Below are 15,313 nucleotides of genomic sequence, written 5' to 3' on the forward strand. Positions count from 1 at the left end.
ACAGAGGGACAGACGATGGTTCCACCAAATCCTGCCCTGGGCACAGTAAACTGTTACCCGTTCTGCTGTGACTGGTTGAAAGTCTCTTTCCACAGGCTCATCAGGGACTGATGAAACCACAGAAGCAGATATTTACACAAAATGAGGGAACTGTTACCAGGAAAGCCCTAAATAAACCCCTAGCTTCCCTTGAGTGACTTCAAATCACTAACTTTGGAGTCGCCTGGCTGGGTGGTGCCTATTTGCTTCCCCCTGGCTTTGCTGTGGGTAGCCCGTCGGACCTGTGGTTATGACGACAGGTCCCTAGATTACTTCTTAGCCATCTGATGGCCACGTGCTTTTGGGGTTTTGGGGCTTGGGGCTCTGTTTTGTTTTCGTGGCACAAGGGATTGAACCCTGGGCTGTGGCACTGAGCTACACCTCCCGTCTTTTTTTTTTTTTTTAAGGTTTTGAGACAGGCTCTTGCTAAGCACCTAAGTTACCCTGGCTAGGCTCAAACTCTTGCTGAGAACTCTGAGCCCTCACGTGGGCCTGCAGATGTCTGATGGGTGAGGAGCAGGGTGAAAAGGCCTGGTATCCTGTGTCTACCGCTTTGCTGCCTTCACCTTTGTGCGGGTCCGATGCTACTCAGCGCTGCCTGTGTTGCCTGCCCACTGCTGCTCTGGTGGAAGACAGGAGGGCAGGAGGGGGCTGACTGCTTGTATAACAAATCCTCTGTCACTGTGACTGATGATCTCCTAAGAGAAGGACATTGAGTAGGGCATGGTGGTGCATACCTATGATCCCAGTACTGGGAGGCTGAGGCAGGAGGATCACAACTTTGAGCCTACTCAGTGCAACTCATTGAGACCCTGCCTTAAATTACAATGATGATGATGGTGGTGGTGATGATGATAACAAAATAGAAGAGAGAACTGGGGATGTAGTTCAGTTGAACCCTGGGTTCCATCCCCACTACTGCAAAACAAACAGATCAATAGAGGGAACCACATTAATCTGCAAGGGTTCTGCCCTCATGCACTAAGACCACACTGAGGATTCTTTCTCAGTCTTAACCAGAAAGCCATCTAGGGCTTGGCGTATCGTTCTGATAAAAGCTTTTCCACGTAGCTCAGAGGGCCACAGCTCCAGAAAAAGATGTCAATTGAGTTCCAGTCTACAGTTACCTGTGAATAGGCTGCACTACGTGGTTTCATTAATATGGAAAGCCAAGTAATTCTTTAGAAGTACGAAGAAAACTTCAGGAACTTATCTTACATATGTGAGACACTTTTTCACTGAAGCTTCACCAATTTTTACTGTATAAAAGTGACTCTAGCCCCTTTCAGTGCAGGGAAATAAAATACACAAATGAAACTGCCAGTCTTCCATTCTCTTTCTCTCTCTCTTTTTTTTTTTTTTTTTTTTTGTCTTTTTGAGACAGGGTCTCCTATGCCGTTCAGGCTGGCCTTGAGTTCACTTTGGAGCCCAGGCTGGCCTTGACCTTGCAACAATCCTTCTGCCTCAGCCTCCTGAGTGCTGGGATTACAGGCGTGTGCCACCATGCCAGGCAATTCTCTTCCAAACGTCTCCCCAAAGTGTTCCAAGGATTCACATCCCCACTGCCACTCTGCTTAACCCACCTCCACCATATCTGATTCTGACTTAGTCTTAGAGTTGCTAATTTTCCTACGTATTCTCTTTCTACTTCATAGCCAATAATTTTTCCAAAACAGAAATCTAGCCAGGGATATAGCTCAGTGGCACAAGCGCCTGCCTGGCAAGCGCAAGGTCCTGAGTTTGATTCCTGGTACCAAAAAAAAAGAAATCTATTCATGCAACTCCAGGGTTTTAGAAAGATCTTTAACAGCACCTAATTTATATAATAGTCCAGAATCCTCAATATGGTTTTCCAGGGTCTGGGTTGAAAAAAACAAACTCAAGATCAACAATGAACAGAGAGAGCACTTCTGTATCCAAATGTGTAGGAATCGCCCCCACACACTAAGCAAGTAGTTCTTCAGCGGCAGACAGCAGCGAGGTGTCCCCTAATTCTGTTCAATTCTGAAGCTATCCACCTGAAGTAAATATCGGATCCCAGAGATTTCAGGCTCAGTCCCAAAAGATGGTCCCCCACTTCTAATGCCAACTGTAAGGCCCAGGGTGTTCTATCTGTGCTTCTGATCTATAAATTGGGGTTCCCACACCCATCTCCTTGGGTTTCGTTAATTTGCAAGTGTGACTCACCGAACCCAGGAAAACATTTCCTTACTGGTTTATTGTAAAGGATATTACAAAGGATAAAGATGAGGCCATGCATCGGGCCAGACCTGTGGGAAGAGACCCAGAACTTCCCTGCCTTCTCCTGGGTGCCTACTCTCTGGGACCTTCCCTGGATGTCAACTTTGCCAGGCAGGTGCTGTACCACTAAGCTACATCCCCAGCCCTTGGGTGTCAACTTTGAAATCAGTCTTTTGGGGGTTTTATGAAGGTTTCATCAGCTAAGCGAGATTGACAAAATCATTGGCCATTGTTGATCAACTCAGCTTTTAGCCCCTCCAGGCTAAAACGAGAAGAGGGAAATGAAAATTCCAGCCCTTGGATCAGCCTTGATCTTTCCAGTGACTGATGCCCATGCTGATAGCCATCCTAGGGATTTGAACCCAGGGCTTTCACCCTCAGCTAAATTCCCAGGCTTTTTATTTTTTGAGAGAAGTTCTCACTAAGTCACTAACCTGCCCAGACTAGACTCAAATTTGTGATCCTCCTGCCTCAGCCTCCCAGAGGGCTGGGATTACAAGTGTGTACCCCTACACTTGGCCTCTTATTTTCAATTTTTTATTTATAGCTAATGTAAAGAAAATATTATTTTAAAAGTACAGAATAACTATCAAACATCTTAAGAGTCAAAGCAGATAATCAAGTTCAGACAGATTTACTTTTCTATACATTTTTTGCTTGAGTTTGCTAAAAAACGTTAATGCATCAGTGTAAATAAATAATAATTCACAATTAGAACCACCAATTAATAATTTGAAAAGTGAACAGTGAAAACTAGAATTAATAGCACAGGCTCATGATTCCTAACATTGAAATTCCTAACATCTTTCATATGTACAAGTCTGACTTCTCCTCCCTCAGTTTTAAGTGGTTAAGTCTCTGCCTCAGACTGAAATTTAGGGATTAACTGTATATGTAGATGATGTTAGTTTTTTTTCCCCCACTTTCTCAAGAAATGGTTGAATACAATGATTTAGAGAAAGCTATATCATTAAAATTAGTTAAATTTAAATTAGCAAAATGCCATTGTTAAGCCTAGGCGTGGTGTTGCATGCCTGTAATCCCAGCACTTGGGAGGCTGAGGCAGGAGGATCATTTGAGATTGAGAACAGCCTGGACTACAAAGCGAGCTCAAGGTCAACCTGAACTGCATAGCGAAACCCTGTCTCAAAAAGATTAAGGAAAAAAAAAAAGCCATTGTTTATCACCTGTTGATGCATTATTCTTAGATCCCTATTTGCTTTGGAAAAGTCCCTGCAACCCAGCCATAACATTCTTCTTCGACACAGGGGTTTGCTAAATTCAAAGGGGGAATTTCTCTCTCGGGTTACCGCTATTTGTTCTCCATTTTTTTTTTCCCTGGATCTAGTCACACGAGGTGTAGCTCAGGGATGCGAAAGGCCTGGGGTTCAGTCCTCAGTATTACCCAAAAAACAAACAAAAAAGCCGTTAGGAAGAGACCTTTTTCCTCTTTAAAAATAATCTAGGACTAAAGAAAAAAACGATATATGATGAATGCAGTCATTATGTACCATGAACTGTACTAATGAAAAGGTTATAAAAATATTTTAGTTGTGTATTGTATACTAATTAGTATATTCACAGATAATACTGAAGAAGACTGATTTCATTTTCTCACTGTTCAAGAATTATGTATTCAATATTTATGACATGCCAGGCACTATACTAAGCTACTGGTGTTAAAGATTAATATTTGAAACATTCCAGATATTTTTAGCTGGAATTTTTATAAGCTTTCACTTGTGACCAAAGTTAATGCTTTTCAGAGTGTCTAAGAGAAAAAAAATCCATTAATCCTCTATCCAAAGTACAGCAAAATTCATTGGAACTGGTTTAATCACCCCTGTGTTTACAAACGAAGGATTATGTAATGGTTGGCCAAATGTTTTGAGGGATGAATTTTAAGTGACAGAGAATGTTACATAAAATGGACATGTCCTGTATTCCTTTCGTTCTGCTTTGATGCTGTCAGCGATTTTAGTTGTCTTTACTTGCCTGCGTGGTTGGTCTTTCCTTTTTAGTTTTAGGGAGCAGCGTCCGTTCGGGGGAGTCAGAGGCATGATTAATGTGGAAACAGGGGCACACGCCAACACGTTGGTCCTGGTGACGTAAACCGAGAGCTTTGATTAGCTGATTAAACAGGCTGTGCAACAGATTTTGTGAAAGACGGAATCATATACAATCTGTTTGGTATTATTAGTGGCATTGCTCAGTGTCTTTCTGTCACGTGAAGTAAAACAGCATAAGGCTTAAGGGCACAAAGTCTAGAATTAGGCTGTCACAATTAAAACTCTGCCTGTGGGCTCTGTAAATTTCCTCCTTAATGTGACAGGGATGATCGTCATACCTGGTTCATAGCTTACTGAGTTAACACTCGGTCGGTGAGTGGAACAGCTCCTGGGACGTAGCAACCTCACAATAATTGACAGCTATGCAGTGTAGAGACAGAAGGACCCTCCTGTCTTCAAATCATATTACTACAGATGTGCTTTTACTTATCCGAACAGAAACCTCTATATTGGGCCGGGCGTGGTGGCACACGCCTGTAATCCTAGCAGTCAGGAGGCTGAGGCAGGAGAATCATTGCGAGTTCAAGAGCAGCCGAGGCTACAAAGTGAGCTCAAGGCCAGCCTAAACTGCATAAGGAGACCCTGTCTCAAAAAGACAAAAAACAAAAACAAACAAAAACCTCTATATTGTCACGATTTGTGAAACATACATTAAATAATTGTGAGAAGTTACAAAACCTGGCCACTATAAAAGTAGTCATTCACAACTTGTAGTACTTTTAGGTTACTTCAGTTAAACAAGGTGTGATTCAAAGAAATACAGTGAATGCACCAAGAAGGGCAAGGATTTCAAGATGAGATGTAGAACATTAATCCTTAGTAACAGTGTGTGATGAGTTTAAACTTTGGTTCAGTCTGTTGTGCGCTATGGTTGAGAGAAGGTGTGTTTTAAAATGTGCTGTAAATCGTGAATCAGAAGCAACACATTAACGTGAAATTTTCTCAACTTCATTGGAGTTGCAGGACTCAGCTTTTTAAAAATTCTCATCACGGGAGAGGAAATGCATGTCTGTTGTGATCCTGAGACCAAGGTTTGGAGTTCTCGATGGAAATCACTCAGTTCCCCTCTGTGAAAAAAGTCCTTTAATTGACATCTAAGAGTAAGGTGTGTTTTCTGACACTGATGGAATTTCGAGACCTGAGTCTGTACCCAAGAACACTACAGTGAACTCTGAATACTGTAAGGGCTTAGTAGAGCATTTGAGAGAAAATGTGCATAGGGGCCCCAGGGTATAGCTCAGCAGCACAAGTGCCAGCCTGGTAAGCGCAAGGTCCTGAGTTCAATTCCCGGTACCAAAAAAAAAAAAAAAAAAAAAAAATTTTAAAAAAAAAAAAAAAAAAAAGCTTTAAAAAAAGAAAAAAAATGTGCATGGAAAACTGCCTGAGTAATGGGCATGCTCTGTGTCACATGACACTGCGGTACAGGAATTTCTGGCAAATGAAAATATGACGCTGAGCCCTCAATCCTCCGTATTCACCAGGTCTGGCATCTGTGACTTCTGTCTCTCCCCCAAAGTCACAATGAGCGTGAAAAGGGGATGTTTTGAATCTATTCCCGAGCTGCTCCAGAAAGCAACCAGAATGACGGGATGAGTGTGTTTGAAGCAAGGGGAAGATTCTGAGGGGGATTCACTGCGATGTGTCTTTTACGGTAACACATTTTTAAAAAATTTAAACTCTCACTGTATTTTTCAATCATAGGTTTATGTTGTAACTTAAACACAGGTTTCCAAAAATATATTTTCTGGGCTACAGGTTTACCTCCATGGTAAAATACATACTTAGCATGTGCAGGGCCTTCAATCCCCAGCACCAAAACGCTAAATAATAAAAAGTAAAATTAAGAACATATTTTTTTCTGAGTTAAAATTAAGTCAATACTTTTAAAATTTCAGTGAACCCTCTAACATTTAAAATAATTGCTTTGGGGCTGGGAGTATAACTTAGCGGTAGAGCACTCGTGCATGAAGCCCTGGGTTCAGTCCTCATCACTGCAAAAATAAATAAAATGATTACAGTGGCCGCATCCTTGCTGTGGTTGTTTATGAGTTAAACCAACAGATGTACTCCTGGGTTTCTGAACCAAAGTGTAATAGCATATGTTGTATATATTTGCTAACAAAATTGAATTACAAAAACAAAGAAGAAATGATGAGATAATTACTGACAATTCCTGTATTGAATAAATTTTAAATTATAATTAATGTTTTTTTGTTGTTGTTGTTTTTTTTTGTTTTTTTTTCTCCGGTACCGGGAACCGAACTCACGACCTTGCGCTTGCCAGGCAGGCACTTTGCCGCTGAGCTAAATCCCCAGCCCCTTAATTAATGTTATTATTCCCCCAGCCCCCACCCTATACCCATAGGACTGAGGATTGAGCCCAGGGCCTCACATATGCTAGACAAGTGCTGTACCACTGAGCTATGCTCCCAGCCCCCTTTTTAATTTTGCTTTGATGCAGGGTCTCTCTACATCACTGAATTGCAGCACGGGCTTGAATTTTCGATCCTTCTGCCTCAGCCTCCCAGAGTGCCGAGATCACAGGCACGCTCCATCATGTCTGGTTTAAGTCTTTACTTTTAGATGAGTTGTACAATTGCAAAGTATCAAGCAGAAAAGTTCCCACTTATCTTTCCCATGTCCTGCTCCCCACGTCCACTCATTTCCCCACTATTTACAGCTTGCTTTACTGTGATGCATTTGTTGTAACTAATACACCATGTTAATATAAATAACCAAGGTAAACCAGGCATGCTGGGGCAGGGCTGTAATTGTAGCCCTTTGGGAGGTAGAGGCAGGAGGATCTCAAGATGGAGCCCAGCCTGAGCGACTGAGTGACTTAGAAAGAGCCTGTCTCCAAAGAGAAATTTAAAAGGCGACAGAGATACAGCTCAGTGTGAAGGCCCTGGGTTCAATCCTTCGTATTGCAAATATAAATAAATCAGTAACCCCTGCCCTTCTGGAGTCTCTGGTTGGGGCTAACAAGAAGAAAAATATGTAAATTTTATTTGCATGCACATGGGAGCCCTGACAAGAAAAATGAAGACCCAAAGAGCAGGGACTTATGTAGGAGGTGGACCAAAGAGTGGCATAGTAGGAAGGTGACAGAAAATGGGGTAGTTTAAGGAGATCTGTGGGTATGGGTTTCCTTGGGCCTCCCTGATGAGAACGTCCAACTCCCTGATGAGAACGTCCCTTCCCTCTTGGCAGGGGGAGGGCATCTTTCTTTCTTTCTGTCTTTCTTTCTTTCTTTCTTTTTTTCTTCTCTTTTATGTTTTTTGAGACATAGTCTCTCTATGCAGTTCAGGCTGGCCTTGAGCTCACTTTGTAGCCCAGGCTGGTCTCAAACTCACAGCAATCCTCCTGCCTCAGCCTCCCACGTGCTGGGATTACAGGCGTGTGCACCATGCCCAGCAGAGCATCTTTCATGTGGGATTTCATCTGCTTGCAGCAAGCAGAGAGGATGTCAGTGCACCCTTCTGTACCTGCTGTTTTCCAGTGCCTTGAGCTCAAACTAATCCATATGCCCATGGGGCAGATCGAGGGGCAGCCGGTCCCAAACTCTTCACACAGGACTTTACTCCCTCAAGATAGGTATAGTGGCTCACGCCTGTAATCCTAGCTCTCAGGAGGCTGAGGCAAGAGGATCACTGTGAGTTTGAGGCCATCCTGGGCTCCACAGTGAGTTTAGGGCCAGTCTGAACTACACAGTGAGGGCCTGTATCACAAAAACAAAGAACAAAAAAAGTGTTTGCCTGCCTCAGAAATACCCTGTGTTGTACCTGTTCAGCTCTCCCTCCCTAGAAACCGCTGAGCTCTCTGTCATCATAGTTTTGCCTTTTCCGGAATGTCACACAGCTGGAACCATGAAGTATGTAGCTTTTCGGATTGGCTTCTCTCACTTAACCATGTGCGTTTAGTGTTCTTCCATGTCTGTGTGTGGCCTGGCAGCTGATTTACTTGTATTGCTGAGTGATTTCCATCGGTGGGTGTGACACAGTTTGTTTACGCATCACCCACCGAAGGACAACTTGGTTGCCTCTAATTTTTGGCAATCATCAATAAGGTCACTATATTCGTGGTTAGGTTTTTGTGCGTACATAAGTTTTCAACTCATTTGGGTAAATACCAAGGAGCACAGCTGCTATACTGTGTCATAAGATCATCTTTATCTAGGCTTTGTGGTGCACGTCTACATTCTTAGCACTCCAGGAGGCTGACGCAGGAAGATCCAAAGTTCAGGCCCAGCCCGTGCAACTTAGTGACTTCGTGAGATCCTATTTTAAAATAAAAAATTTCAAAAGGGCCAGGGATATCGAAGGTCATGGTCTGAAGGTCATGGGTTCAGTCCCCAGTACGCCACCAAAGTCATAGGTCTCATGCATTGTCATTTCTACGACATGCCCCTGGAGGCATCTGGCAGCCCTTTCCAGGGAGAGGTGCACACAGGAGTGAGGAAATGGGGTGAGATTGGCTGGAGGCAGCTAGCGCAGCAGTTAGATAGGCCAGGCGTTCTGACCTTTCCTGTCGCTGTTTGTACTGCCCCCTCTGGAGGGTGCTAGACACATTCTTCCTGCCTGCAGCCCGCCCATGACATTTTACTACTGCAGATATATAGTGAATCAGTCAGTTGGTCGGTACTATAATGAAAAGATGAGGCAGAAAAGACGTTTCATTTGCTTGGTGTGTCCTTCTTCTTTCTTTCTTTTTTTTTGAGACAGAGTCTCACTATGTAGTTTAAACTGGCCTTACACTCACTATGTAGCCCAGGCTGGCCTCCAGCTGGTGACAGGCCCCCTGCTTCTGCCTCCCAAGTGCTGGGGTTCAGGCATGCGCCACCACGCCTAGCTTGGTGTTTCCTCCTGTTCTGTTTTTGCCCTGGGGATGGAATGCAGGCCCTCGCACATGCTGAGCACACACTCTACCAGGGAGCTGCACCCCAGCCCTTAGCTCACAGTGCTGGAGGCTCAAGGGCCTGGCCTGGGCACTGGTGGGCACTGGAGAGGCCTTCTCAGCTGTGGTGGCAATGGCAGGAGCCTACTGGGGAGCAGGAGGCCACATCTCGATACAGGAAGCAGGGAGAGCAAGGCAGGCTGAGGCTCAGGCTTTGATAACAACTTGCTCTTTGGAGAGCTTGGCCCAAGAGACCAGCAAGCCCTCTGAGGGCTGGGTCCCCAGTTCTGGAAGGACTCCCATGAGGTCCCATCCTCCAGCACCGCTACCCTGAGGACCAGGCCTCCACACACAGATCCCTGGGGAGATAACGCATCCAATCATGCGGACCATAGTTTGGCTTATGTATGTTATGCATATCTCTGCTCTGTGTGTAAAAGAGAAGCCGATTTCCACCCCTCCCCCAGTCTTTTCACTTCTTGGAGGCCGATCGGGCACGCGCCAGACTGAGAGCTGGAAACATGAAGGGTTGTTGCACTACCACACCTTTCTACGTGTTGCTCTGACCCCACTTTGCTTAGTGCTTGAAACACAGCGCACACTAGATGTTGCTGAATTGTAAATAACTGGGAAGGGCAGCAGGGAGAATGAGCAGTACGTGACGCCAGTGACCCGGTGGAAAGAGCCCTGAGGGGACGGTGGGAGACGAACACTTAACACGCCCTTTCTGAAACACGGGCTTGTCCACCTTGCTCATTGCTGAGCCTTCACGACAACAGCTCCTGACATTCTTAGACACTCAGGAGACATATTTAGAGGGAATAAATTCATGCTTCAGAGGGACTAATGGTAAGCACATACAGATGTCAAGGCTGTCTGGTCATCTGAAAATTTTAAGGAATTTATTTTGATTAGTTCAATTAAGTCATGTTCTCCATTTCCAACATATAAAATAATTTCTCCAATTTACCAGAATTCTGAAGATTAAACATCTGGGAGCCGATCTTGCTTTATTTCCGCAGCACCCAGAAGAAAGGAGTGAAATATTTGCTATGGGTACAAAAATAGCAGAGTTATCAAGCGCCAGGGAACAAAGTATGCTTACCTTACTGTATTTTGATTCTCTGGTTTGTCTCTGGACCTTCTAGATTATAAATTGCCTAAAGGCAGGGAATGTGTAGGCCCAATTGAAATAGAGAAAAAAGACATTCATTAAATGCATATGTAAATTAGTCAAAATCCCTGCCCCAGGGGGCTGGTAATCTACTAGGCCATGTATTTTTTTCCAGTTTTATTCTTATTAGTCCATGTCTGATGATTACCTTCCTCCTGGGGGGCTGGTGCCTGTACATAATGCAACTCAATTCTTTTTCTCACTCCCTTCCGCTCCCCACATCTCCCTCCATGTCTTGGCCCCCTTCCCTTTTGCAAAAGATCTATCTCCCTATTTCTTATTATCTATCTTTTATGTTGCTCTTTGTTTTTATTTTGTATTTCTCATATAAGAGATATTCATATCAGACACTTAAGCCCATGTGTCTGATTTATTTTACTTAACATTATGGTCTCAAGGTGCATCCATATTCTTACAAATGACTCAAGTTTATCCTTCTTGAGGGAAGAGTAGTACTCCACCGTGCATAAACCCATTTTCTTGATCTGTTCTTCTCTCAATGGACATATAGTCTGTGCCCAAGATTTACCTATTATGAATTGTGCTTTTATAAACATAGGTATACATGTATCACTGCAATATGATGTCTTTAACTCTTTTGGGAAGACAACTATTATGAATTGTGCTTTTATAAACATAGGTATACATGTATCACTGCAATATGATGTCTTTAACTCTTTTGGGAAGACAACTAAAACGAGAATAGCTGATTTGACTAGAAGTTTCTAGTTTTAGTTTTTGAGGAATCTCCATTCTGATTTCCATAGTGATTGTATTAGTTTACATTACCACTAAGAATATAGATGGGTTCCTTTTCTCCTAAAAGTCTCACCAGCATTTGTTATAATTAGACTTTTTTGACGATAGCTATTCTTTCTGGGGGTAAGATGGAATTTCAGGGTTGTTTTAATTTCTGTTTCTCTAATGGCTGGAGGTGTTGAACATTTTTTCAGGCACAGCTCAGTATTTGTTGGTCATGTGTATTTATTCTGAGAAGGGTCTGTTTATTTTAGTTGCCCATTTGTGACTGAGTCTTTTATTTTGGGGGTTTGAATTGTTTTGAGTTCTCAGTATATTCTAGGTATTAGTCCTCTGTCGGAGGACTAGATGGTAGAAAATTTTCCCATTCTGTAGGCTGTCTCCACACTCAGTTCCTTCCTTGCGCAGAAGCATTTTAATTTGACATGATCTCATTTGTTGATTCTTGATGTTATTGCTTCTGCAACTAGGTTTTATTCAGAAAGTCCTTGTCTATGATTATGTTTTGAAGAGCTTTATCTATTTTATCTTGGAGCAGATTCAATGTTTCTGTTTTCACATTTAGATCTTTGATCTATTTTTTGTTTTAGTTTAATACATGATGAGAGATATGGGTCTAGATTCAATCTTCTGCACGTGGATAGCCAGTTTTCCTAGCACCATTTATTTAGAGACAGGGTTTCGTTGTGTAGTTCAAGCTGGCTTTGAACTCATCGTGGAGCCCACACTGGCCTTGAACTCATGGCAATCCTCTTGGCTCAGCCTCCTGAGTGCTGGGATTAAAGTCACGCACCACTATGACCGGCTCTAGCACCGTTTATTAAAGAGGCTGTCTTTCCTCCGATATACTTTTTTTACCCCTTGTCAAAAATTAGATAGCTGCATGTATCTGGGGTTGTATCTGCATTCTTTATTCTTTTTCATTGATTCACACATCTGTTTTTATTGCCTCTAACATGCTGTTTTTATCCTTTATAATGACTTGAAGTCTGAGATTATGATGCCTTCTTCTTTGATCTTGTTACCCAGAGTTGCTTTTGTTATGCTGGGTCTCTTCTGATTCCATATGAATAATACTGTTTTTTAAATTTCTTTCTCAGTGAGCTCATTATTGGTGTATGGGAATGCAACTGATTTTTGTGGTGAATTTGGTTACTAATTCTAGGAGTCTTTGGTGGAATTTTTTGGATCTTCTATGTAGGGGCTCATGTCATCTGCAAATAATGATAACTTGACTTCTTCCTCTCCTATACATAGTCCTTTACCTTTCTCTTGCCTTATTGCCCTGCAGTGTCTCATATTTCAAAACATTTTTAGACTTTGGTTCTGCTGGAGTTGCCAGATGAGGAAGGAATATCCACTTCCTGAAGACTGCCTGAAGATCGTCTACAAGCATGGCCAAAGCTTGCTAGGGAAACAGGGATTGGCTCAGTCTGTTGGAGAAAAGATTGTGCTTTGGTGAACTGTGGGTCGTAATGTTTGAGAGGTAGTAATTATGCAGCACGAAAGAAGCCAAGCCCCAACCCCAAGCCTGTACTTACTGCATGATTCCCATAGGTAAACCTTAGAGTGTGCAGACTAACCTGCAGTCACAGAAAGCCAGTCAGGGGAGTAGGGCCTTCCTGTCCCTGGGTTCCATATATGCGGGTTGACCAAAAAAAGATAAAAATGTATAGAGAAAAATCACACGTGTATAGACCTTTTTCTCTTATCATTATTCTCTAAAAATACAGTTTAATGACTCTTTACATAAGCTTTACATTCTATTAGGTATTTGATGTAACCTAGGGACAATCTGAAGTACATGTACAGGGTGATGTATGTACGCTATATGCAAGTACTACGCCATTTTACATGAAAGAGCTGAGCACACTGACCTGGGTGTGCATGGGGGAGTCTCGGAACTGATCTTTTGCGGATGCCGTAGGACAGCTGCAGTTGCTCAGAGAAGTGATGGGGAGGGGCACAATGGAGAGATTATAAAAGGTGGTGGGAAACTTTGGGGCAAACGTGTTCACTGTCTTGATTGTGGTGATGACTGCATGGGTATATACATTTGTCAAAAGTTACCAAATTGTACACTTCAGTACGTGCAGGTGCTGCACTTGGTGGGGCATGCCTGTCATCCCAGCGCTCTGGGAGGCGGAAGCAGGAGGATCACAAGTTTGAGCCCAACCTGGGTAATTTAAAAGATTTAATGAGACCCTGTCTTAAAATAAAAAGGAGGAGAAGGGTTGGGAATGTAGCTCAGAACCCTTGGTTCAATCCCCAGTATACACATGGGTGCGCACACACACACAAAAGTATAGGTTATCATGTGTCAGCTTTTCTCCAGGAAAGCTATGTTTAAAAAAGAAGTAAGAGTCAGATCCCAGAGGGGCAGATTGAGAAACCTCCAAGTCTCAGAAAGGTGATGTATGAAAAGCAGTTTTTAAAAAAGTTGAACTGACTCGGCCTTCGGAGCAGAGTTCAGAGAATAACATCTGGTGAACTCTCACGAATAATCAGTGTAGACCGGCGTGAAAGAAAAGGCAGGCTCTTATCAGATCTGGGGTGTGTGGCATGCGCGTGTCTGCTCTAAACCAGAGGAATTTTTACAGACTCCTTTAGCAAGTTTCACTCCTGCGTCTAGGTCAGCTAGGTCGTTCAGCGAAGCGGTCGCTGAATGAAGAAGCGCACAGAATACTGTGGAGAAGGACATTCTTTAGTTACTGTTTCAGTGGATTGCCTCAGGCCTGACAAAGCCATGACTGTTGGGTTCTGGAGGAAGTCTAGCAAAAGCATTGGTGGAAAGGAAAAGATCGCAGAACCTGTGTCCTTGCGGAAAGCCGTGAGGTCAACACTAAATGCTTTGCTGAGATATGTCCGAAGGAATGATAACACGATGGCTAACTAGTCAAGTCTTATGTATGTGATAATGGAATTATGTTGTCCTTGCTAAATCGGTTGCTATCTTCCTACTTGCCCAGGTGCTTCCTTTGTTCTTTCTCAATAAAGACTTACTGAAATTGGTAATCAGGGCTGCAGTCCTAGAGGCTGTAAGCCCCATCCCAGAATTATGCCTCTCTTGTTTTTCTTGTTTCTCTTACTTTTCTATTCATCCTGGTTCTTGGGACAGGTTCACCCTGGACAGAAATGGATTATTAATACGACATCATACGTCCATTACAATATCCAGAACAAAGAAATGGTGAGAGGAAACTCCCACTTGATGACTTTGCTTTTGTTTGCTTAACTCTTACATGCAGCACTGTAATATATAACAGAACATAAAACTACAGGACTACGTTGTGCAGTGCAATGAGCAAACATTACAGTACTGTATAAACACGGTGTTGTCTACAAAAAGATACTGCAGCTCTGTCAACAAGGTGTAGAGAACTGTACACACACACACACACACAATCCGTAGGAAGTCCCAGCAGCGCGCCTCCGTAGTAGTGCGCGGAGTTTTTGCACAGGTAGTTGTTTAAGGAGGACTGTCTGAACTACCAAAAAGGGAAGCTAGAGGAAGATCACGATTTGGGAGAAAGGAGGTTATTTTCTATTTTGGACCAGAAGAATCGTAGTTAAAGCCTCCCTCCTTTACCACGCGCAGGGAAAGCCTTAGAAGCCACCGCGGGCTTCATCAATACGACCCGGGGAACACCTCGCCACCACTCCAAATCTGACCCTCGGAGTCCACCCCACTGGGGCAGACGCATGCGCAGATCGCCCGGAAGCCGGGCGGCGCGCGTGCGCAAGTGCACCGAGCGGGCCGCCGGTGGGGGGGGCGAGTGGAGGTGAGGAGCGCCGGGCACGTGACCGTCCGCGGGCGGCGACGCAGCCGACGCGCCCCTCACGTGGTCCGTCTTCAGCCCCGTCGCCGGTGGAGGCGGGCGCGGGCGCGTCCCTGTGGCCAGTCACCCGGCGGAGTCGGTCGCACAATTATGAAAGACTCGACTTCTGCTGCTAGCGCCGGAGCTGAGTTAGTGCTGAGAGGGTTTCCCTGGGCTGTCCTCGTCCGGCGGCCTCTGCTGCCGCCTCCGGAGACGCTTCCCGATAGATGGCTGCAGGCCGCGGACGAGGCGGAGGTGGAGTCGCGGCCCTTCCGGAGTCTGCCCCGTGAGGAGGATGGTACTGGAGCGGCGGGGCCGGG

General features: G+C 44.0%; 1 protein-coding gene across 3 annotated transcripts in view; it reads left to right on the forward strand.

Annotated features, from left to right (window-relative positions):
- The first annotated feature begins 14,971 nt into the window (after nucleotides 1–14,971).
- Nucleotides 14,972–15,313, forward strand: part of Trpm7 (transient receptor potential cation channel, subfamily M, member 7) — a 96,418-nt gene continuing 96,076 nt past the window's right edge. For 2 of the 3 annotated variants that reach the window (XM_005376661.2, XM_005376664.2), the window contains exon 1: nucleotides 15,004–15,291. In XM_005376661.2, the coding sequence (XP_005376718.1) occupies nucleotides 15,289–15,291 (3 nt within the window). In that variant the 5' untranslated portion in view covers nucleotides 15,004–15,288. Of the gene's footprint in view, nucleotides 15,292–15,313 lie in introns of all 3 variants that reach the window. The other variant, XM_005376665.2, reaches the window with a different exon arrangement.

This window comes from Chinchilla lanigera, unplaced genomic scaffold, assembly GCF_000276665.1.
Source record: "Chinchilla lanigera isolate Chin_1 unplaced genomic scaffold, ChiLan1.0 scaffold00008, whole genome shotgun sequence".
Lineage (NCBI taxonomy): Eukaryota > Metazoa > Chordata > Mammalia > Rodentia > Chinchillidae > Chinchilla > Chinchilla lanigera.